The sequence below is a fragment of the Phocoena sinus genome, chromosome 1 (assembly GCF_008692025.1).
Source record: "Phocoena sinus isolate mPhoSin1 chromosome 1, mPhoSin1.pri, whole genome shotgun sequence".
NCBI classification, from domain to species: domain Eukaryota; kingdom Metazoa; phylum Chordata; class Mammalia; order Artiodactyla; family Phocoenidae; genus Phocoena; species Phocoena sinus.
In genome coordinates, this window is record NC_045763.1 from 115998068 (window position 1) to 116020417 (window position 22350).

Here is a 22350-nt window from a genome sequence, read left to right on the forward strand (position 1 = left end):
AGCGTCGAGGGGAGACAGAGAGGCCCCAGTTTGCACAATGGCCAGAGTCTGAGCTAAGAGGCCCAGGGGGTGGTGAGAGGTGGAAGGCAGCAGTAGCCACGCTGGCGAGATGGCATTCCAGGGGAGCCAGGTGTTCCGGCCCCTCGCCTTGCTTACAGGCCCCGACACTTACCAGCTGTGTGCCTGGGAGGAAGTTGCTTATCTCTCTGAACCTTAGGTCCTTATTAGGGATACTAATGGTACCTCCCTCATCATGTTGTTGTGTACATTGAGTGAACTAGTCTTCGTGAGGTACTTGGCACAGTGTCTGGCGCTTCATAAGCAGAGGCCGTATTATTTGGTGGGCGTTGGCGGCTTAAAGGGTGACATTTGCGATTGACTGAAAACCTCTTTAGGTGCCACTGATGGTCCTGCCAGCCTTTGGAACCACTCTCCCTTCATGTAGGAATATTTACATCAAGCCTTCTCCGATGGTTGGTTGCAGCGTGTGGGGCAAGTCCTGCGTGGCTATAGGGTACAGGCCGGCCCCCAGATCTCAGGAGGGAGCAGCGCCCTCCCGGGAGGTAAACACAGTGAAGATGCAAGTCTGAGTATAGAGTGGAGATCAGAAGTAGCAGATGGGCGCAGAGCTTGGGGGCACCAGGAGTCCTCTGGGGTGGGGGCCATGAGTCCAGTGTTTTCAGGAAGTACTTCTTGGATATTCCCATAGCACGGCACAGCGCCTAGAGCGCTATCTCTGCCACTTCCTGTCTGAGTCTTATTTCCCTTTACTGTAACATGGAGACCATAACCGCCACTGTGCCCTGGATTATAATGATGGGAACGGTGTCTCTAAGACATCTGCACTGGTGCCCAGTACACAGTCGGCATCTTCTAATTGGGAGTTAGCATTATTAAGGAACATTGCTGGGACTGAAGGGACAAGAAAGGTAAATCCAAGCAACTCTGTTCTCCAGGGGCTCCCAGGAGACCGGGAAAGACAGAAACGCACACACATGAGTAACTTTTAATCCAAGGCAGGCTGTGATAAGTGCTATAACCAGAAGCCCAAACAATGCGGAATAAGAAGAGGGGAGGGAACCATTCCAAGGTGGAGGCCAGAGGAGCTTTGTTTTATGGGGTGGGATGGTGAGGGCCAGGGTTAACCTAGAAGGAAGGAGGGCTGCGGGGGAAGCTGGTGGGAAATAGGGGAGGAGCCCAGAAGCCCCACCCCATGGCACCCATCTGGAGTCTGAGACCCCCCCAGCCTTCTGGCAACACGTCTGAAGGACGGAACCAAGCTGGAGATGAGGTCCTGGCCCCCTGTGGCCACATTCACCATCACCTTCCTGCCTTGGCCTGGGTCTCTGTGGCGCCTGGGCGTCTTCATATCACCGGGCCTTTCCCGGTGCTTTTCTCTCTGTTTCTCTGCCCTGGGCCTGTGTCTTTTTCTTTCCTGGCCTCTTTCTGAGATCTCCTCTTCCCTTCCTGCTTCTCCTCCAGTCTCCTTTCTCTCTTTCACTCTCCCTCTGCCTGGTCTGTCTTTGTCTCCGCTTCCCGGTGTCATTGGCGCCTCTGCCAGCCTCCCCATCAGTCTGTAAGTGTGTGAGTCTCCGTGCGGCTGTGTACAGCACACTTCTTCTCTGTCTGCCTTCACAATGGCTGCTTGAGAGCTCACCAACATCTGTGATGGTGTCTGAAGACAGGGAGGCAGCAGGATGAAAGCAGGCGGGAATTCACTTAAAAACACACACGCGGCTTTGCACTCGCCCCAGACTGGAGTTGCCAGGGAGGCAAGGCTGCTGATTCAGTGCTACCGCTGCTGCTTTGGAGGCTGGTCTTTTGTCACCATTCTGTTTGTGTTCAGGGTCTTCCTGAGTCCCATCCCACATCCAGCCAGTCCCCTGCATTTTGGTTTGCCCTGGTTTTATTTCCTGGAAGTGGGGTGTGGGCACAGGGATGGGGCTGACATTTCACCACCACCCCTACCCCCCAGGTTCCAATGCAGACTCTGCTCCGTGTCACAGGTGTCGCAGACGTCATGGCCGGTGGAAGGCCCAGGCCACCGGGACCTCTGAGGCATGTGTGTGTTCTCTGATTTGTGTGTGTTCTTGTGAGATCACTGATGATGGTTCTTGGTGCCTTCTTGACATGTACCCAGTACCTCCTTTGCATTGGTAGCGCCACCTCTGCCCTTCCTGTTGTGCCTGTCTGATGCCTTCACTCATGGCTCACTTTCTAGGCTCTTTTTCTCAGCAATCCCCGTATCCCCTCTTCACCCATCCCCGTCATTGCACCAGAAACTTCCAGAGTTCTGTTTCCCCCCTACCTGTCCCAGCTCTGCTCCACACTCCCTCCTTCAGGGAGCTTCCCAGGACTGCCCCCAGCACCGTTCCTCCCCCCGCCAGCAGGGAGAGCCCTGTCCCGCCCCTCCACTCTCCTGCCCTGTCTCCTTTACCGCGGTCTGTGAGCCTGACCTGGGGAACGGGGTGTTTTGCCTCCTTCCCTCGATGGGGTTGCGCAGGCAGGACTGTTCACTCAAGCATTTGCTCACTCTCACTCCATCAATCCACAGACATATTCGCAACACCTGCTGTGGGCCTGGCAGCCAGGCCCTGTGCTGGGTGATGGGACTGGTGCTCTGAGTGACACAGTCCAGACGCAAGGAGTTTCCCCTGGGCTGGGAAGGGGTGGGCAATGCAGCGTGGACCTACTATAGCAGAGGTGGGAAGTGAGTACAGAGAGCTCTGAGGGCATGCAGGCAAGCAAGGAGGACTTCACAGAGAAGGTGACTATTTGAATCCCAAGGGAAAGGGACGGAGCAGTGTTCTGTCCAGGAAAGGCCTGTGTAAGGACCTGGAGGCAAGGAGAAAAGCCTGGAGTGGGCAAAATAGGGAGAGTGGGACTTGGCCGTGGCAGGCTTGGGGCTTTCTCTTAATCTTGATCCAGGTCAGGACAACCCGTGGGCATCTGGCCTCTCTCTCGGATACTCTCTTGGCTGCAGGGGCTGTTTTGGGGCCAACCAACATTGCTTGCCACTTTTGCAGGCTCAGAATCTACACGGTCTTTCCATCAAGTTAAATTCCTGAGACCCCTTGTTTCCCCTCCTCTCTGGACTCTTTTCTGGGTTATTGCTTCCATTCCCCCGTCTCCAAATTGCTTCAACCAGGCCTATGCCAAGAGGCAACTATTTCAAAACCCGCAGGACGACAGACATCTTCTTTGTCATGTCATTGCTCATGTTTCCACCGGTCCCTCTGATTATCTAACTGCCCAGGATAAATAGGGTCATAGCTACCATTCAGTGGGCACAGGCAAGGGAATGTACCAGGCATGTCATCCAGCTCATTCCATTTAACTCTTCAGCAGTCCAGGTAAGCGTCATCATCCCCCAGTTTACCAGTAAGGAGAAAGAGGCTTAGAGAGTAACTCGGCCACCGTCATACTGGTAGGAAGTGGCAGAGGCACTATGCGAACCTAAGTCTGTTTCCTAAACCTCTGCTCTTAAAAGGGAGTTTGCAATACTTAGTCTAGACTTGTCACAGGTACAGGCGAGCACACGGAGGAGGCTGGGATGGGGCAGTGACAGCCCAAGGTCACACCACTCCTCCCTCCGGCAAGATGCCCATCGCTGACTCTGACTCCATCCTGCTGCGGGATGAGCTGCCTCCTCGCTCCCAGTGGATGGAACCAGCTTCTCACTGTCCTCGGGAGACTTCAACAGGACACCAGGGTGTCCAGGCCCCACGCAGAAAAGCTGTGAATATAAATTCCATCTCTGAGCCAGGGCTCACAGGCCACTCTACTCGCAAGCCCTTGACTTGGGCTCCGGGGGGCTGTGGGAAGGAGAAACGTGAGTGTGGAGAGTTTGCAGCCTGTAGCTGCACTAGAGAAATGCGCAATGGTATGAATAAATTTGAATAATAATGAGGGCAATGCCTGAATTAGTAATGCCGGCTTACTCACCTGACCCGCCCCTCCCCCAGGATCTCAGCTTCTGTCACCATAATCCCAGGAAATATGGGTGAGCCTTTTCCTTTCCTTTAGAAGACATGGATGGGCCATCAGGTCAGCAGAGTTGGGGAGCTGCTCTTTCTAACTTCTTGACCCCCTGCAAACCCAAAGAGCTGGATTTGCACACTTAACCAAAAGAGGCTGCCTCTTTGTATTAAATCATATGCTGGCATCAATCCACTCCTATCTGCGCCCCCTCTCTCAGTCGTCTTTATGTGCAACTACCAATCTGGTTGTCGAATGTCCAGGGAGGTTCAGAGAGAAAAGACAGCATGGCCCTTGGCCTTGAGGAGAGGTTCCCATTCTAGTGAAACAGATAGGGCAAACACCATCACCCACCAGCTGCCCTCTACCCCATGGCAAACAAAAGCATGGGCATAGACTGATAGCGTGAGACAGGAAATGCCATGGATAGAACTGTGACAGCAGGGCTGAAAGATGGGACAAGCTGGAGGTAAAGATCAACCTAGGAGGACTTCCTGGGTGAAGGGAATGTGAGGCAGGTTTGGAAAGAAGGGGAGAGATGGAGCTGGAGGAGGAAAAAGAAGAAGGGAGGCGATGAGAAGACGAGGGTCCTGATTTTGGTGTCTTAGAGGGAGGTCTTGGAATGGCGGGGGGACACTTCTGTTTGCTTACACACGGGAGTGATGGAGGATCAGAGAGATTTTGCAAAGCTGGGTTTGGGAAGAGTTGGATCTGGGGACTGTGGTCTCTGCAAAGACTTGGGAGCTGGGGAGGGAAAGAAGGGGGAGGAGTCCCCAGAGTTCCGGGTAAAACTGATTTGGGTTACAGTGTGTGACAGATTGGGGACGTGCGTGGGAAGCCCCAGACCTCTCCCTGTGCTGTCCCGCAGCCCCTCCATTTCCTGGGGCCCAGCGCGGGAAGCTGATGGTCACAGCATGGTACCAGGACTGCCCCACCACCGGGCTGACCAGCGTTGGCTGGAGTGGGTGGGTGGGAGCAGTGGGGGGAGAAGAAACCCGCAATCCAATTCCCTGCTCCATTTAGGCTCCACAATTAAAGGCAATTACTCTGCAGTTCTCTAATCAAATGCTCCCGGCCGAGCTGCCAGTGGGCAGCCATGTGTAGCTCCCGCAGCCAGAGGGAGAGCGGAACAAAGTCACATGGCCTGTCAGCTCCCACGGGGCGGGAGGCTGGGCGTGTGCAGGTGTATCCGTGAGTATGCACTCATGCCCTTGGAGCTTGGGAGCAAGGGGTGAACACACGGAATGGGGAAAGTGTGCAAGAAATGGGTTCAGAGCTACTTTGTTTAGGATTCACTGTCATCCAGGAAGCTTATATGCGTACACGTGGACGTGCCTGTCCCGTAGAACCTGCCTTTATGTACCTGATGTGTTCAAGGGGGAATTGTACCTGGCATAGTTGTCCACACATGCGCGACCTCACGTTGGCCACGTACACAAGTCCAAGTAGGGGTACGGTGGTATATTCATGTCTCAGGGATCGTGGGGGACCGTGGCATCACCACAGCGTGTGTTATGAAGGTGCCACCCATTGACGGGGGGCTGGGGCAGGGGAGCGAGGCTCAGGATTTATCCCTGCTCTGTCCTTAACTCACTGGGCGTCCTTGGGAAAGTGAGTGTCCTCTCCGGGCCTCAGTGTCTTCGTCTGTAAAATGAGAGGGTTGGACTAGCCTGGTCTCTAAGGCCTTTCCGTAACACTGCACCACTTTCTCTGCTTGCTGAGTACTTCAGTTCCTGAAACCCATTCCCATGGGCCACGGAGGGAGGAAGCAATCCAGGGCGAGCACGTGGCATCTCGGAGGGAAGGGGTTGAGGCTGAAGTGGGACGGGGGCTGGAGGGTCCACCTTCCCAGCCTTCAGCTCTCTCTCTCGGGCCCGGTGCAGGGTGGAAGTGGAAGCCTGGGAGGCTCGGCCTCTTAGTGGAGCCCTCTGTCCTCACTCATCTCCTTACCCAGTACCGCTTTGGCCTTGCCAGGGACCCAGACCCGCTTCAGCCAGGAGCCAGCCGACCAGACTGTGGTGGCTGGACAGCGGGCCGTGCTCCCCTGCGTGCTGCTCAACTACTCGGGGATCGTGCAATGGACCAAGGATGGGCTGGCGCTGGGCATGGGCCAGGGCCTCAAAGGTGAGTGGGCCATGCAGCCAGCCAAGTGTCCAGACTACCCCATCTTTTCATCCCTCCCCCACCAACAGAGACTCCTGGACCCAACATCCCTTCATTCCTCACCACGTCTCTTCTCTGTGCTCTAGCCTTCCCTCTCCCATTTCTGTGTGAGTCAGTCTCCCTCCCTCTCCTCCCGAGCTCTGTCTCCACTGCTTTCCAAAACCCACAGCTCTGCCTTTCCTCCTGGCTGTGGACTGGCTCGTGAAAGGCCAACGGGAAGCCTGAGAGATCAAGAGAAACCAAGAGACCTTTACATAAGAGAGCTTCAGACAGACAGACACCACAAGGGGAGCTGCAGGCAGCCAGGTGAGGCAGGAGGTGCTCGGAGACTCCAGAGCCCCCCTGCTCTTGCAGGGGGAGGACACAGTAACTTCTATGTCCTATGTTCCATGCCAGGCTGGCTTTGCTCCAGCCTCTCTCCTGCCCCACGCCCAGGCAGTGTCCTCTCAGTGGTTACAAATTCATTTTACCATCAGCCTGAGCACTGTAGTCATTCATTCATCAAGCCTTTCTTAAGCACTATGGAGCCACTGCGGAAACAAACATAATGTGCTGGGGTGGGGAAGCCCTCCTATATTCCGAAACAAGTAAAGAGACTTTTGGAAAGGCCGCCTGGCGGAGTGGATGGGGAGTCAAGACCTGCCTCTGCCACCTCCCAGCTGGGTGACCTTAGGAAAGCCGCTTCACCTCTCTGGGCCTTAGTTTACTACTGGGTAAAACAGGCATAACAGTTGTGGGTCTGCCTGCCTTATACATGCGTTTGTGAGTTTTGAACCAAATGAGAGGATATGCTTTGTGAGAACACATTGCGACTGTAAAGCAGTGTAACGGTGAAAGTAGGGAGGGATGGTGTATTTTTATTCTTATCGTTGTCCAGGACTTGAGACTATTTGCTGTGGGTTCCGTGTATTAGAACAGGTAGGGGAAATTTGTCTGGATAGAGCAATCTGTATGAAGGAAGGAGATGGGGCTGGCGGATCTATTGATGATAGAAAGAGAAAGAAACAGGGAGAGAGAGAGAGATCAATAGATACGGAGTGAAAAGAATCGATAGCCTCTGGACAGAGGGAGATGGTGGGAGGGAGCTGATGGTGGGGACCACAGGAGAGGAGGACAGAGTGTGAGGGGGTGGGCAAGAGCCTGGAGGACAGAGGGCGAGCGAGACTGGATTGCAGAGGCCAGAGGCGTGGCTTCTGCAGGGGACGGGACTCTTGGTTTCGGGGCTCCTTCAGGGAGCTGGCAGGACCCTGCCTCGTGCAACCCTCCCTAGGCGAGTGATGGTGAGACCTTAGCCTGCCTTGGGCTTCCCTCTGGCCCTGGTGAGCTCATGTCTGAGCTGTGATGGCCTATATTTTTTAACGCCCACACACCCTCCCCTCTTTCTCTCCTTTCCTCCCTGCTGTCTGCCTTTTTTTTTTTTTTTCCTCTTTCTTTCCTATTATTATGAGAGACATTTGTCTGCAAACAGCTTCGGAGAATTCATCTGCTTCTGCTCATCTCCCCCTTCTGCTCTCCCCCATCACTCCTCCTGCTTTGTGGCTCCCATCCTCACTGTAGGAGGTTGTGACGTCACAGTGTCTGCATGGGGACCTCCTCCTCGTCAAGGGCCCCTGGGGGGGGGGTCCCAGGAGAGGGTGGAGGGAGGAGTGCTGGCCCTGGAATGGGATGCGGACCCTGACGTGGGGAGAGGATGCACCCTTGTGGGGCAGGGTGGTCCAGGTCGATCCTCAGGTTGGGGCTGGGCTCACCTGGGCTCGCCCGTTCTGTTCCTGCAGCCTGGCCACGGTACCGGGTCGTGGGCTCAGCAGACGCCGGGCAGTACAACCTGGAGATCACAGATGCCGAGCTCTCTGACGACGCCTCTTACGAGTGCCAGGCCACGGAGGCCGCCCTGCGCTCCCGGCGAGCGAAACTCACCGTGCTCAGTAATAACCCCCGACATCCTGCAGGGCCCCCAGCCTCCTGTCTCTGTCTCTTGGCATCCTGGCTGTCCCCCCTTCTCCAATTTCCTCTTTTATTTCCCAGCTTCTCCCTCTCTATTCCTGGCCTCATGTCTGCCCCCACTGTCTCCCTAGCTTTCCCTCCCCAAATCCTTTAAACTTCTTCCAAAGCCAAGTTCAGATAGAAGAGGAAAAAATGGGCATGTGGGCACCCACTGCTGGACATGTGGACTGTGTGAGCTCTGGCATCCTCCCTGCCCCTGCCTGTGCCCAGGCCACACAGGGATGGGGCTCAGCCTTCTGGATACAAAGCTCTCCCCACTAGAGTGGGGGCATTTTGACCATGGGGACCGGACCTCTCCTGGCAGATGGGCTTGTTGGAAGCTTCTCCCTTCCTCTCCCTCTCAGCTGCCTCGGAGCCCCAGAAACTACCCCCTCGGCTCCTTTTCCTTGAACTCAGCCCCTCTTCCCTTCGCTTCCTCCTTTCCCCGCTCAGCACACACCCCTTCTTCTCTGCTTCACCTAGAGCCCTCCTCAGGGAACAGGGAAGCAGGACGGGGCTTTGAGGGCTGAGAGCGGGGTGGGGGGACGGGGCGGGCAGGGGTCCTGACTGAGCCTGCAGGAGCTGCTGGAGGAGGACTTGTCTCGGAAGCCGAGCCCCCCACCCCCCGGCTGCTGCCCACGGGATACAGAACAGATGTCCCTCTATGGCAACACCCAGGGCCATTTGCATAATGAGGGGATTCTCTCCTGCACGCAGTACGGAATGAGGCCAGCTCTGACACGCCTTCGCCTCCTCTGTTCCGTGCCTTCCCCTCCCTGGCGGTACCTCCAGCTCCATCAGTCTTTCTGTCTCCCTCAAGCTCTGGTGCTCGGGCTGGGCCTCTACCTCTGCTCTGCTCGTCTCCGGCCTGGCTCTGTCTGCCTGTGACCCTCTTTCTTCCTCTTTGTCATCCACTCTGTCCCTTTCTTTTTTCCTGCCTCCACTTGATCCGTCCTGCTCCCTCTATTTTCTCTCCCCAACCCTGAAATCATTGAAGTGGGGGACGCCCCCAGGAGGGATGGAAGGAAAGGAGGGGGGAGCTGAGATGAGTGAGTGTGGACACAAGGAATGTTCTTACTTGGGGGAGAAAGGTGAGAACATGACAAGTCATCTGAGTGTGGTGGGAAGAGGCCTGGAATGGGAGTCAGGAGACCTGGTCCCTTTCGGCACCATGACCCGGAAGAGGTCATAACCTCTGGACAACAAGTTTCTCATCGGTAACATGGGCTGCCAGCCTTTTCTTAGCAACTGCCGCTTTGCTGCTCCCTGAGCAGGGAGTTGTAAACTCCGAAGGTCTGGGCACATGTGAGGTGTCAGAAGAAGTGAGGACTGGAGGGACCCGACAGCCAGTTTCTCTGGATGCAAAGACCCTGAAGGACTAGGACTCGGGGCTGGTGGATGACTCGCTTTTCCTCTCTGGTGAGGACAAATGGGAAGAATTAACAAGAAGCAGGATGGAGGTTAGGAAGCAAGAGTTAGCTAACCACCAGGGCTATAGGCATGGGATGCCGAGACGTCCGCTTCCATGCCTCGTTGGAGAGTGTATGAGCCCCGACGCCGGACCAGGCATTCCAAGGGAACGTGAGATTCTTAGGAGACCTTCTGTCTTTTTCCCTCCCTAACTGCTTTGGCTTGGATCCTGGAACGTGCTACTTCTAGACTGGAGAACTCCCATTCTAATGAGGGCCCCCTGATACTCTCCCTTCCCTCTCCTACCCCAGCACAGAGACAGAGAAATAGAGAGAGATGAGTAGAGGCCAACCAAGCCGATAGATATCCCAGGAACTTCATAATGGCATCCAGTGTCTTGGTTCAATCAGGGAAGGCTTCCTGGCAGAGAAGAATATCGATGGGAACGCTAGATGGAGGAGTACCCTGTTTACAAAAGCTTGCGAGTCAGCGAGGGAGGAGCTGACCGACTTGTCCCGCAGGGCACGGTCAGTGTTGAGGGTGTGGGCCTTCATAGCCTGTCTGAGTGATTTAGCTGGATGAGGGGAACAGGAGGAAGCCCCAAGAGTAAAACAGATGAAAGATGAACCCGGCTACTCCTTTCCCCTCCCTCCCCCTCCTTGTCTCTCTGGAATCCTCACACTCCCTGCCTCCTGCAGCCACGTGGAAGCACTGAGAAGGCAAGACGTCTGTGCATCCTCCCTGCTTACCTGCTTACACACACCCTTCCTTCATGGCAGCCTGGGGCTCAGAGACGGGGCAGGGCCGAGAGTGGGCTGTGTTCACTGCTGGAAATCAGCCTCCCTGTACACGGCCAGCCTCGTCACCTCGCCTCCCCTGTAGCCATGCCCTTCAGTGGCCCACCCCAGACCAGCCCAGGTCACAGAATGGCCTTTCATTCTTCCTGCCTCAGGGCTCGGAGAAGCTGCCTCCTACTCCCTGGCAGATGCGGACGCAGGCATAATATTTATCTACAGACCCATGGCTCCCTCATTACTCACAGCAAGAACCGCTCGAGTGCAGTGGTGATGGGCATGGCTTCGGCGGGCCTGGTCCACACCCAGCCCTGATATTCAGCTCACTCTCCTGTCCCTGAGCCTCAGTGCCTTGTCTGTAAATGGGGGTTAATGGTATTTACCATGAAAGGATTAATGAAAAACACTTTGTGGTGAGGGTGAAATGAAATCGTATACGTGAGGCGCTTGAGCTGACATGGGGTGGGCATTCAGTGAATGGTGGAGATGCCGTCGATCACGTTACAGTTTACAGTCGGCTTCATATCCTTGGTCTCCTTTCACCTTCGCAGTAACGACTCTGGGGGACCGATGTCAATGTGCTTTCTGAATTTTACAAACAAGGAAGCTGAGGCCTCAGACACATGTACATATTGATATACAGATTTAAGTCACAAGTCCTAAAAATGTGTTCATAAACATACACAGGGACACACGCCTAACTGAGCATGGTAGTCATGGATAAGCAGACACCTCAACAGCCTTAATTTCCTTTTTGCCCCAGATACGAAGAGAAAGGTGGGCTAGTGGCAGAGGTGACAGGTGGGCGGCCTTCCCTGAACAAAGGGCGAGGGTCAACCTTACAAGGGAAGGGAGAGCCGATGGAAGGAGAAGCCTTCCCCTCCTCTGCCCATCCAGAAGTGTCCTCCTGGGCTGTGGCACCAAGGTGTGACCTTGGAGGGGCCCACGCAGACCAGGAGACCCCGAGTGGCGGCTCTTTATCCATTTCTCTCCTTTCCGCCCTGTTTGCAAATCTGCGCCCATCTGGCATTGGAGCCAGGTACACCTGGTGAGCAAAGAGGAAGAGCCCGGGATTCAGCAGTCATTCACCAGTCAGGAGTTGGAGGCACTGCTGCCTCTTGTCCAAGCAGTAAAGTGAACACACAGCACACGTCACGCGCGCGTGCCCTACGCACGATAGTGCATGTACAGCCCTCATCTGGCCTTCATGAGGGCCCCGGGAATGAGCACCGTATGTCTCTGTTGAAGAAACTGTGACTTGAGGGCTTCACCCAAGATCACATGACACATGCCAGGATTTGAAACTGGGGCAGCCTGGTTCTACAACCCATACTTTTCACACCCTCCCACTCTACATGCATGAGTTGAACAGAGTACTGGGATGGGCTACAAGTGGTTCCTTTCTCTTAGAAACCCCAGCATGGAGACTGTCATTTCATAAACTACAGGACCGCCCTGCCCACAACTGGACTCATGGGCCTCCCAGGGTCTCTGTCCTCTCAAGGGTTCCCTCGGAAAGGCCCCTCTGAGTCTTTCTGGTTTTTCCCAGCAAAAAGCAAACAAAACCCTTTCACATTGCTGGCCAACGAACATGAGGTGGACCAGGAATCAAAATTATAATCCAAACCCTTCTGCCTTTATTTCATCAATCACTTAGCCACTAATTCAGCTAATATCCCCCAGGATGTGCTATCAACCAGCCTCTGCACTAGATCTTGGGGCTTTAAGAGAAAATAAGAAGCAGCCCCTGCTCCCAGGGAACTTGCAGTCTGGTTCACCTGAGCATTTAGAAACCTATGGGAATAGGACAGGGAGAGACCACCCTATTTCCTAGTATCAGACATCTGATGGATTCAGTTCCTTAAGCATTTAGCCAGAGCCGGCTTTGGTCATGTTCTAGGCACTGGAGACTGTATAAACATTAGTGAGATGGAGTTCCTGCTTTTTCAGGATGACAGTTTGGGTTGGGGAGGGGGCATGGATAACCATGTTAAGTAACGCAAACACAAGGTAGATAGTGCTTGGAGCTCCAAGTGACGGGCTGGGAACCACTAAGGTGGTGATTGTGGGGGGTGTGACATGGAGGGCCCTGTGCAGCAGCTGGGATGTGAACAGGATGGACAGCAGTTCAAGAGGAGCCCTGAGGGAAAGAACACCAGAAACGAGACGAGTAGATTCAAAAGTGCAGGACTTGGCCTGAGGAACCCTGGACGGCAGGCAGAGATGCTTGCAACTCATGCCCATGGCAGCTGGTAGACATGGAATGTGTTTGAGCAGGGAAGTGGCACAGTCTTACCTGCTCTCTAGAGAAAATAACCTGCCAGCATGACAGATGGCTTAAGGCCACCAGGGACTGGAGGCGGGGAGTCCATTTCGGAGGTTGCCGTGATAGACCCCCTCATCTGGCTGCCCCAGGGCAGAGGCGCACACAGGAGGGAATGGACATAAACTCCGTGGAGGTAGCCACCTTTCTGTGCCAGGCCCCCCAGGCCACAGGAGCAACGGATACAGTGATTATAAGTTAGGGGGTAAGGATGGTCCTGCCCTGCCAAGGGGTGGACATGCAGAGGGAGAGATGCCTCCAGGGGCAGTGGTTTTGGTCATACGGGCAGTGTTGGCTGCATCCTGGACTGACTCTGCTCTGCTCTTCTCCACAGTCCCCCCAGAGGACACTAGGATCGATGGTGGTCCTGTGATTCTGCTGCAGGCAGGCGCCCCCCACAACCTCACGTGCCGAGCCTTCAACGCCAAGCCTGCTGCCACCATCATCTGGTTCCGGGATGGGACGCAGCAGGAGGGCGCCGTAGCCAGCACGGTGAGACCCTGCCTGTACCCCCAGATCCTCCTGGGCCACATCCCAGTTCACCTTTCCTTTCCCACATGGATCTGACCACAGACTCGGGGAGACAGATGTGAGCAGGGGCCTCAGAGACCATCTGGTCCAATCCTCCCATTAAATAGTTGGGAAAGTTGAGGTCCGGAGAAGAGAAGTGAATTCCCAGGTTCACAGGGCCAGTCAACAGTTAGCAGAGACTAAGAATAATGCTGAAAATAGCTACATTGATTAAGCCCCTACTGTATACCAGGCACTGTGCATGCTAAGATCTTTATGGACAGTCTCTATTAAACCTCACAGGAGTTTCATAAATTAGGTGATATTTCCAACTCACAAAGAGTGAACTGATGGTCAGAGAAGTTGAGTGACTTGCCAGGGTCACAAAGCTGACATGCTGCAGAGCTGGTGTTTGTGTCTGCATCAGAATGTGACCTCTCGCAACTGAGCCCCTCGACTTTCTTCCCCCAGCCTCTAGTTGGTATGTGTTCCCAGTCGGCGCAACTAAGAGCTTGGGGTGGGGGGGGCAGGGATTACGTGTACATGTTATAGATGAGGAACCTGTGGCAGAGAAAGACATCAAGTTACTTGCCCGGGATCACACGGCAAAGTTGACGGTGGAGCTGGAATTAGAATCCAGATCTCAGGTTTGGAGCTCCTCCTGTCAGCTGCGGACAAGCACATATGTACCCAGCCCTTTGCTAGATGCTTCAGGAGACAATTCTCACTGAGGGGAGAGAGAATGCTCACCTGTGTGCCTCGGAATGTGTGGCCCCAGGGAGCGAGTACCCGGATTAGCTCTGCCCTTGATGCTCTGTATGACCTTGGACAAGTCACTTGTCTCTGGCCTTCGATTCACCCTTTGACAAGTGGCAGTTTGGCTTTAGTGGTGCTTAACTTTTTCACTACCAAGAACTCCGTTATTTTTTTTCCTCTAGGGCTTCATGTTTTGAATATTTTGGCAACCAAACAAACTGATTGGTTGACGGCCATTTGTCATCCACCCCCCTTTTTTATACTCGTTAAAGACACGATGGAGCTTTGAAGCAGCAGGAGGGGGCTGGTGTTACTGCACTGGGCTGGTGCTGTTCCGGTACCACATCGGGCCCAGCAAGGATGCCTATATATTGCTGTCAAACCGTGGGCCCCTACTTTGCTTAACAGTATGGTTTCCCTTAGGCAGTGTACAATATGGAAAACAGCCCAAGTGTTCCTATGATCATGTCCAGGGACCTCAGGTTGGATATCACTGAGCTGGTATGAGATTTTGAGCCTGTGAGTCCCTTCCCTGCCCTCAAGGAGTTTACGGTCTAGCAGGAGAGACCCAGCACTGAAACACACATGCACGGTACCTAAGAGGCAAGGCCGGATGTGACCAGAGCGGTGTGGAGGACAGACTGCCTGCAAGGGGCACAAGTTCAGGCTGGGGAGAGAGTCCTGAGGGCTGGGATAGCAAAGGAAGACTTTCCAGAAGAGGAAGGACTTGGGCTGGACTCAGGGGATTCCAGGAATGGGACTCAAAACCGTGGGGAAAACTGTACAACGCACAGAGTGAACTCTAATGTAAACTATGGGCTTTCGTTAGTATTGGTACCAGTGTTGGTTCATCAGTTGTAACACATGTATCACACTAGTGTGTCGTGTTAATTAATAATAGGGGAAACTGGGGGGCCAGAGAGGAGGGTATACAGGAACTCTCTGTATTTTCTCTTCAACTTTTCTGTAAACGTAAAACTTCTCTTTAAAAAATCATAAAGTCTGTTAATTAGAAACTAAACCAAACCTGGGGAGGAGGTAGGGGCTGGGGGAGGATTGAGCTTCAGGTTAAATGCCCCTCCAGCAAGCCAGCTCTGAGCGGGTCACCCTGAGAGCAGAGGAGGGGGCTTTTAGCTTAACCGTGTCTCCCACCCTTGTTTCCGCCACCCCAGGAACTGCTGAAGGATGGGAAGAGGGAGACCACCATCAGCCAGCTGCTCATCAACCCCACAGACCTGGATATTGGGCGTGTCTTCACCTGCCGCAGCGTGAACGAGGCCATCCCGAGCGGCAAGGAGACGTCCATCGAGCTCGACGTGCACCGTGAGCAGGGTCCTGGGATGGAGGCAGGGATCGTGGGGTGGGGGGAATGTGCACCTTGAGTGGCGTCCTGGGAAGGAGCCCGGGAAGGGTGGGGTGGGGGGCAGCACCCTTTGAGAAGCACAGAAGAATCCCCCAGGTGCCCTGGGACAGATGCTCCATTTCTTCGTCGTCTTGGATTCCCTGGTTTGAACCCTTAGGGCTGGTAGAAGAGGCATCAGCTGTGAGCCAGGCAGTTCCCGGGTTTAAACCGTGTGACTTTGGGCAATGACATAATCTCTCTGAGCCTCAGTTTCTAATTCGGTATACGTGCAGAAAATAAAATGCAGGCCTACAATCCCTTATCGGAAATTCTAAACCAAAAGCGCTTGGGTGGCAAAACCTGAACCGAGGCTCTTCGTAGTCTTTTATTTAACCCACTTAATTGGAATAGCTATACATTTCACTGCAGATGTATTAATGCGTGTGTCTGTGGGATATTGCCCAGACTGTGCTGGGGGTCTTACACGGTAAACGGTCTGTGCCCACCGTTACCTTTCTAACCCTTGAAATATCCCAAATTCTGAAACACATCTAGTTCCAGGGGGTTCAGATAAGGGGTTGTGGACCTGTACCTGCTTCTCAGGGTTGTGAGCATTAAGTGAGGTATAGTGTAAGGGCATCTAGCATGGAGTGTGCTACTTGGTAAGTGCTCAGTAAACTCCCACTCCCCAGGGAAGGGTGGGAGAGTGGCAGAGATTGGAGAGATGTCCCACCCCCATCCCGGTCCGTGAGCCTAACGAGCCCACACTGACGCCTAGTGGTCACATCCGTCAATACACCTTCTGACTAATATGTCCCTCTGGTATCATCCTTGGTCGTCACCCTAGCCGGCCCCTAGAGGCTCCTGGAATAAAGGTGAAGAAGCCTTGTTTATTGGAGCTGGTACACTGCAAAGTCAAATTCCCGGGTCACCACGCGGGTGAGGTCTGAGTGTGTGTGCTAGAGAGAGAAAAAGAAATTTGAGGGACAGAAAAGACCCTGACTTCCAGTCCTCTGCTTTGCAGACCCTCCTACGGTGACCCTGTCCATTGAGCCACAGACGGTGCAGGAGGGCGAGCGCGTCGTCTTTACATGCCAGGCCACAGCCAACCCTGAGATCCTGGGCTACAGGTGGGAGGGGCAGGGGCTGGGCACACTCTGGGGAAGGATACTGGGCGGCCCTTGAGGCCAGGAGTGGGGGGCTGAGGAGGACAGGCCACTGGACATGAGTGAGGGGGCTCCAAGGCCTGACCCCGCTCTGTGTTGCCTGTTCCCCCAGGTGGGCCAAGGGGGGCTTGCTGATCGAAGACGCCCACGAGAGTCGCTATGAGACGAATGTCGATTATTCCTTCTTCACGGAGCCTGTGTCCTGTGAGGTTTACAACAAAGTGGGAAGCACCAATGTCAGCACTTTAGTCAATGTCCACTGTGAGTAGCTGCAGGGGCGGGGGTGGGGACAGAGGGCCAGGGCTTTAAAGGGCCTGGGGTGGGGTTGGGGGGGCTCCATGAGGCTGAGGGGGCCGGACAGGAGAAGGAAGAGGACAGAGATTGGAGCTGACCCCCAGGGAGACTCAGACGCTAACGGGCTGTTCCTTTCTACCTCAGTTGCTCCCCGGATTGTAGTGGACCCCAAACCCACGACCACAGACATTGGCTCTGATGTGACCCTCACCTGTGTCTGGGTTGGTAATCCCCCCCTCACCCTCACCTGGACCAAAAAGGACTCAAACATGGTAAGAAGCTTGCTGCCTCTCCGGGGTGCTGGAAGGAAGGAGCCTGGCCACAGGCTGGGGAGAGAGGGGGCAAAGGAGGTGCAGCATTATTTTTCAAGTTGAACCTGGGCTATTTCCAAGTTCTCAGGATTTGGAAGAAAAGGACGGTGCTTGCAGTCAACCCCACCCTCCTCGGCAGACAGCTGGCCGCTGCAGTGGCAGTGGGAGGGACGTGATGACCTGTGGGGTGGGAGGGGGGCAGGGGCCCTGAGTGGAGCTGCTGCGGTGGCCAGAGACCTGGTAAAAGAATGCTGCATAGGAGGGTGGAGAAGCTGGGATGACTCACTAGAGGAAAGGAGGCTGAATTGTGCCGCTCTACAGCGACCTGCCTTGGACAATTTGGGCCACAGTTGCAAAAAGAGGGATTTCAGAGTGGAACTTCCTACCTCATTTGGCGCTAGAGAAGCATTAGAACAGATGACCAGAAGCGGCTGCATCCTCTGTACAGATGGATGGCAGCCTCGCCTGCCCTCCTGAGCCTCCACCCACTTCTGCCCGCTCTTATAGAGAGATGACGTGTCTAAATGCCAACCTGTTTAGAGTCAGGGGATGGACCAGATAGACTCGGGACCCTGTTTCCCTTCTGGGAATTCACTTGTGGCCCTTCCTCCTTTCTTTCCGATGCCTCCGATGCGGGGGCCCGCACGGATCTAGGGGCCCAGGCCTCCTGGCTCCCCACCCGAGGCTGCTCTCTCTGCCCAGGTCCTGAGTAACAGCAACCAGCTGCTGCTGAAGTCGGTGACCCAGGCCGATGCCGGCACCTACACCTGCCGGGCCATCGTGCCTCGGATCGGAGTGGCCGAGCGGGAGGTGCCACTTTATGTGAATGGTGAGTGGCCTGAGGGGGGCGGGGGGCCTGTGAGGGGGAGGCAGGCACTGGAGGTCCCAGCTGGCCCTGACCACGTCTTCTTACTTGCAGGGCCCCCCATTATCTCCAGCGAGGCCGTGCAGTACGCCGTCAGGGGTGATGGTGGCAAGGTGGAGTGTTTCATCGGGAGCACGCCACCCCCAGACCGCATTGTGAGTGCTGGGCCTGGCCTCAGCCTCCTCCCGCTCTCCCCAGGCCTTTCCCGCGCCCTGCGCTTCTCATCCTCCGACTCTGTCCCTCCGTCCCTCTTCCTGTTCAAATGCCATCTCCTCTCTTACTTGTTGTGTGACCCTGAGCCAGTTACTTGTTATTTGGAACCCCAGTTTCCTCATCCGTAAAATAGTGGCAGTGATCCCTACCAAACAGGGTTGCCGTGAGAAGCGATGTGACAACACGTGTGAAAGGCCTGGTGGAGGCTCCCTGGATATGCTACTGGTTCCCCTGGGCTTTCACGCCTGCTCTTTCCTCTCCCTCATCTCCTCCCCTTTCCTCAGCCTCCCGATCTCTTCCTTGCCCTCTCCTCTGCCTTCTGCCCCTCCGCCCTGCCCCCTCAGTTCTGTCCCACCGTGTCGTCCCCTCCTCTCCCTTCTCCTGCCTTTCTCCTCCTACCAGGCCCCATGCCGCTCTCCACCCCCCTCCCTCTCCCCGACACCATGAACCATTAATTCCTCCTGTGACCATTAACCGTCAAACCCCTCATCACATTTAATGACCATTTGGCTAACTCCACGGCTGCCCAGAGACACTTCATTACCATGGCCACCTGGGCAGTGGGCAGCTTGGCTCCCGGGGGGCTTTCCTTGCAGAGCTAGGAGGACTGATGCCGGGAAACGAGCCAGTTCTCAGTGGCTTTCCCTCCCTTGGGTTCCACTCTGAGGGAGGGGGACACAAAGGGGGGTATGCCCCGGCTAGGGGGTCGAGGATGGAAGAGCCTGGGAGAGACAGCTCTCCGGTGCCAATTCCCACTCATTATAAGGGTCTGTGGATGAGTCTCCAGAGCCAGTGGGCTATGTAGGGCCAGCTGTGGAGTGGTTAAAGGTGAGGTTGAAGGTTAAGTTATGTTTAGTTAGAAGCTCAGACTATCGGAGCTGGAGGAGAGCTGGAGCATTGTCTGCCTCTAGCCTGGTCCTCTCCTTTTATAGGAAACTGAGACCCAGAGAGGGAAGGGGAGGCTACACAGGGCTCGAGGGGAGAGTCAGACGTAGAGCCCAGGGTTCTTGGCTCTCCACCCAGGATTTGTTTTACCACATCAGGGGTCCCACATGTTGCTTCATTGGATCTGCTGGGGTTGTTACAAAAATAGAGATTCCCAAAGAAAGAAGCCTGAATTCTAACTTGGAGAAGGTGGGTCTCTGGGACAGTAGTCGACCATCTTCTTGGCCTGCTGGCTTTCCGAATAAAATTGCTCTCCCTTGCCCCAACAAAGACAGCAACAACGAAATAGAGATTCCTGGGCCTCTCCCCTGGAGAGTCAAATGAAGGAGATAAGCCCCGGGAATCTGCATGTTAAAGAGTGTCTCTGAGCATATTTGAATGGTCCCAGCACATGTCGCAGGCATGCTTGGAAGCCGCTGCTTCTCCTAGACTGGAGGTTTGATGCCAGGGTTTGAGGCAGCAGGTGCGACTTGGGCTTGTTTCAGGGCAAGCGCGGGGCTGGGCTTAAGAGCACATGGGGTGAGGATGTGAGGATGCCTGGAGGGTGGGTCAGGTGTTTCTGCCACCTGCCTCCCTCTTCCTCATCCCGTGCTGCCCTCCCCACCCCAGGCATGGGCATGGAAGGAGAACTTCCTGGAGGTGGGGACCCTGGAACGCTACACGGTGGAGAGGACCAACTCAGGCAGCGGGGTCCTGTCCACGCTCACCATCAACAACGTCATGGAGGCCGACTTTCAGACCCACTACAACTGCACAGCCTGGAACAGCTTCGGCCCAGGCACAGCCATCATCCAGCTGGAAGAGCGAGGTGACAGCAGTACTGGCTGTGTAGCTAGGGCGCAGGGCAGCCTGGGGACTCTGCTCCCTCTTCTCTCTGGGGGCACGTCTCAGAGAGACAGCTCCCTCCTGGGCCTGCCCACCAGAGCCTGGCCTTGGTGCTCAGTTGGAAAACCCACTCGCATTTTTAAACATTTATTGAGCATCTGCTATATGCCAGCCACCCCCTCTAGGAACTGCAGGGACAGATGTGAACGTACACAGTCCTTGCCCTCCGGGAACTTTCAGTGCAGTGGAGAACTTACAGAGTGGTAGCAAATGACTTCAGATGGAGAAAAATGAAATGATCTGTGAAAGGGAGTCACACTCCCTACCTCACTGGGTTGGTGTGAGGATTAAATGAGAAGATATTCATGAAGTACCTGGCGTAGAATAAGTGCCCAGGAAGCTTCGGTTCCCTTACCCCTTCACGAATCCTTAGTCTGGTAGGAGACACATATTCCCTCCCTTAAGGCACTTCTAGTGTGATGAAAGAGGCATCACGCCTTTGACGTTTTTGGAAGCTCCCAACTCTGATGAGGAAAGAGCCCCCCCGCTCCTCTTTTTTTTTTAATGAGAACTAGCCATTTGACATGGGAGATGGGAGAAAATAACTGGGGGTCCCCTCGAGTCTTTCTTAGCTGAGGACACCAGCAAGAGCAAGGGGTTGGTGGAGAAGAACAGAGTAATAGAGTGAGACGGGACTCTGCAGGGAAGGCTTTCTGGAGGAGAAGAGACTTACGTGGATCTGATCCATCCAGGACAGCCAGGAAGGGAGAAGAAGCTGGAGGCAGGATTCCTGGGTGCTTCTCATCTCTGGGGAGCAGGGGGAACCAACCAGAACCGTTTGAGCCCTGGGAGGGTAGGTACAGGTGGAGCGGTCACAATGGTGTGTGGGGGGAAGGCAGTGAAAGAGGTCAGAACACATGGCAGATGGGAGAATGTGGGGACAGCTGATCTCAGACAAGAGCCCAACCCAGGAAGGAGAGACCAGCCTCGCAGACAGGTGGGCTGCAAGAGAGGGACAGACGGACCACCAAGGCCAGGGTCAAGCTGATCCCAATTCTGACGAAGCTGAAGCACGGGTCTAAACCCAAACAGTGCAGACTTCCTCTCAAATCCCACCTTGCCTTTAATTGAACACAGCTCCGCTGAAACATAAAACCTGTGCACAATCCAGGGGCGCACGGAGCTCAGCTCCTCCGTGTGCCCCCATCCTCACCCTCCCCCTTTTCCCTCCCTCATCTGAAGAGGTGTTACCTGTGGGCATCATCGCCGGGGCCACCATCGGCGCAGGCACCCTGCTCACCTTCTTCTTCATCGCCTTGGTGTTCTTCCTCTACCGGCGCCGCAAAGGCAGTGAGTATGGGCCCTGCTCAGGCCGCGGCCCTCCTGGGGGTCCCCAACAGGCGGGGCCTGGGAGAGGTGAGGGGGTTGACAGCAGCGCTCCCCAGGCCAGGTGGGTCCGGAAGCAGCCTCTGCAGAGGCTGGCAGAAAGCGTCCAGGCTGCTCCTCCTGTCCCAGGTCGCAAAGACGTGACCCTGAGAAAGCTGGACATCAAGGTGGAGACGGTGAACCGGGAGCCGCTCACGATGCATTCGGACCGGGAGGACGATGCTGCCAGCGTCTCCACGGCAACCCGTGTCATGAAGGCCATCTACTCGGTAAGGGTCCCTCCTCCCTGGCCCAGCTCTCCCCACACTCTTGGGACCGGCTCCTGCCCAGCTCACCAATACTGTCACTCTCTCCTCCCTCGGTCATCCTACCTTGGCCCTGCTACCTCCCCCATATGCTCACGCGCTCACACACATACATATATGTGCACATACACATTCATAACCACATTCACGTGCCCACGCTCCCCAGGCTAATTTCCTTCCATTACAGGATAGGCAGGTGGGGCCTGCACAGGCTTCCTTCACCCCAGCCTCCGCCTACAGAGTGTCAGAATTGGAAACCCCTAGAAGTTTTCTGGCCCAACTGCCTCATTGCTCAGATGAGGAAAGAGCCCCAGAAAGGGGCAGGGACATACCCAAGCATTGCATGTTAGCGACAAAATTGGTTCTGGAACCCAGGTCTCTGGCCTCTTCCCACCACATCCCAGAGCCTCTGCTGGGAGAGGACACAGAGTTCAAGGCTGCCCATGACCCCAGACCCTTCTCCTTAATAGGTGACCTCTGGGTGTGGGGATAGGGTAGGCAAGGGAGGACAAGAGCAGGGTGTCCGTCTCCTGATGCCCCACTCTTGCTGCTCTGCAGTCCTTCAAGGATGACGTGGACCTGAAGCAGGACCTGCGCTGTGACACCATCGACACCCGGGAGGAGTATGAGATGAAGGTGGGAAAGCGGGGAGGGGCCAGCGCACGGGGACTGCTGGGAATGGGGGCTCTGAGGGCCTGCAGGGTGGAGGTGAGGGCAGGTTTGGGGAGGAGTGGTCAGGAGGTCATTGAGGAAACAGGAGGTGGGGACCTATTGGCTGAGA

The 22350-nt window shown here is 55.1% G+C and overlaps 1 protein-coding gene across 2 annotated transcripts in view; it reads left to right on the top strand.

Moving 5' to 3' along the window:
• KIRREL1 (kirre like nephrin family adhesion molecule 1) overlaps positions 1–22350 on the top strand; it is a 103164-nt gene that overhangs the window by 75165 nt on the left and 5649 nt on the right. Inside the window, exons 2-14 of one of the 2 annotated variants that reach the window (XM_032640434.1) lie at positions 5953–6102; positions 7917–8066; positions 12986–13143; positions 15090–15240; positions 16284–16389; positions 16538–16686; positions 16864–16991; positions 17733–17859; positions 17950–18050; positions 19663–19861; positions 21121–21228; positions 21394–21533; positions 22128–22205. In XM_032640434.1, the coding sequence (XP_032496325.1) occupies positions 5953–6102; positions 7917–8066; positions 12986–13143; positions 15090–15240; positions 16284–16389; positions 16538–16686; positions 16864–16991; positions 17733–17859; positions 17950–18050; positions 19663–19861; positions 21121–21228; positions 21394–21533; positions 22128–22205 (1745 nt within the window). Of the gene's footprint in view, positions 1–5952; positions 6103–7916; positions 8067–12985; positions 13144–15089; positions 15241–16283; positions 16390–16537; positions 16687–16863; positions 16992–17684; positions 17860–17949; positions 18051–19662; positions 19862–21120; positions 21229–21393; positions 21534–22127; positions 22206–22350 lie in introns of both variants that reach the window. The other variant, XM_032640424.1, reaches the window with a different exon arrangement.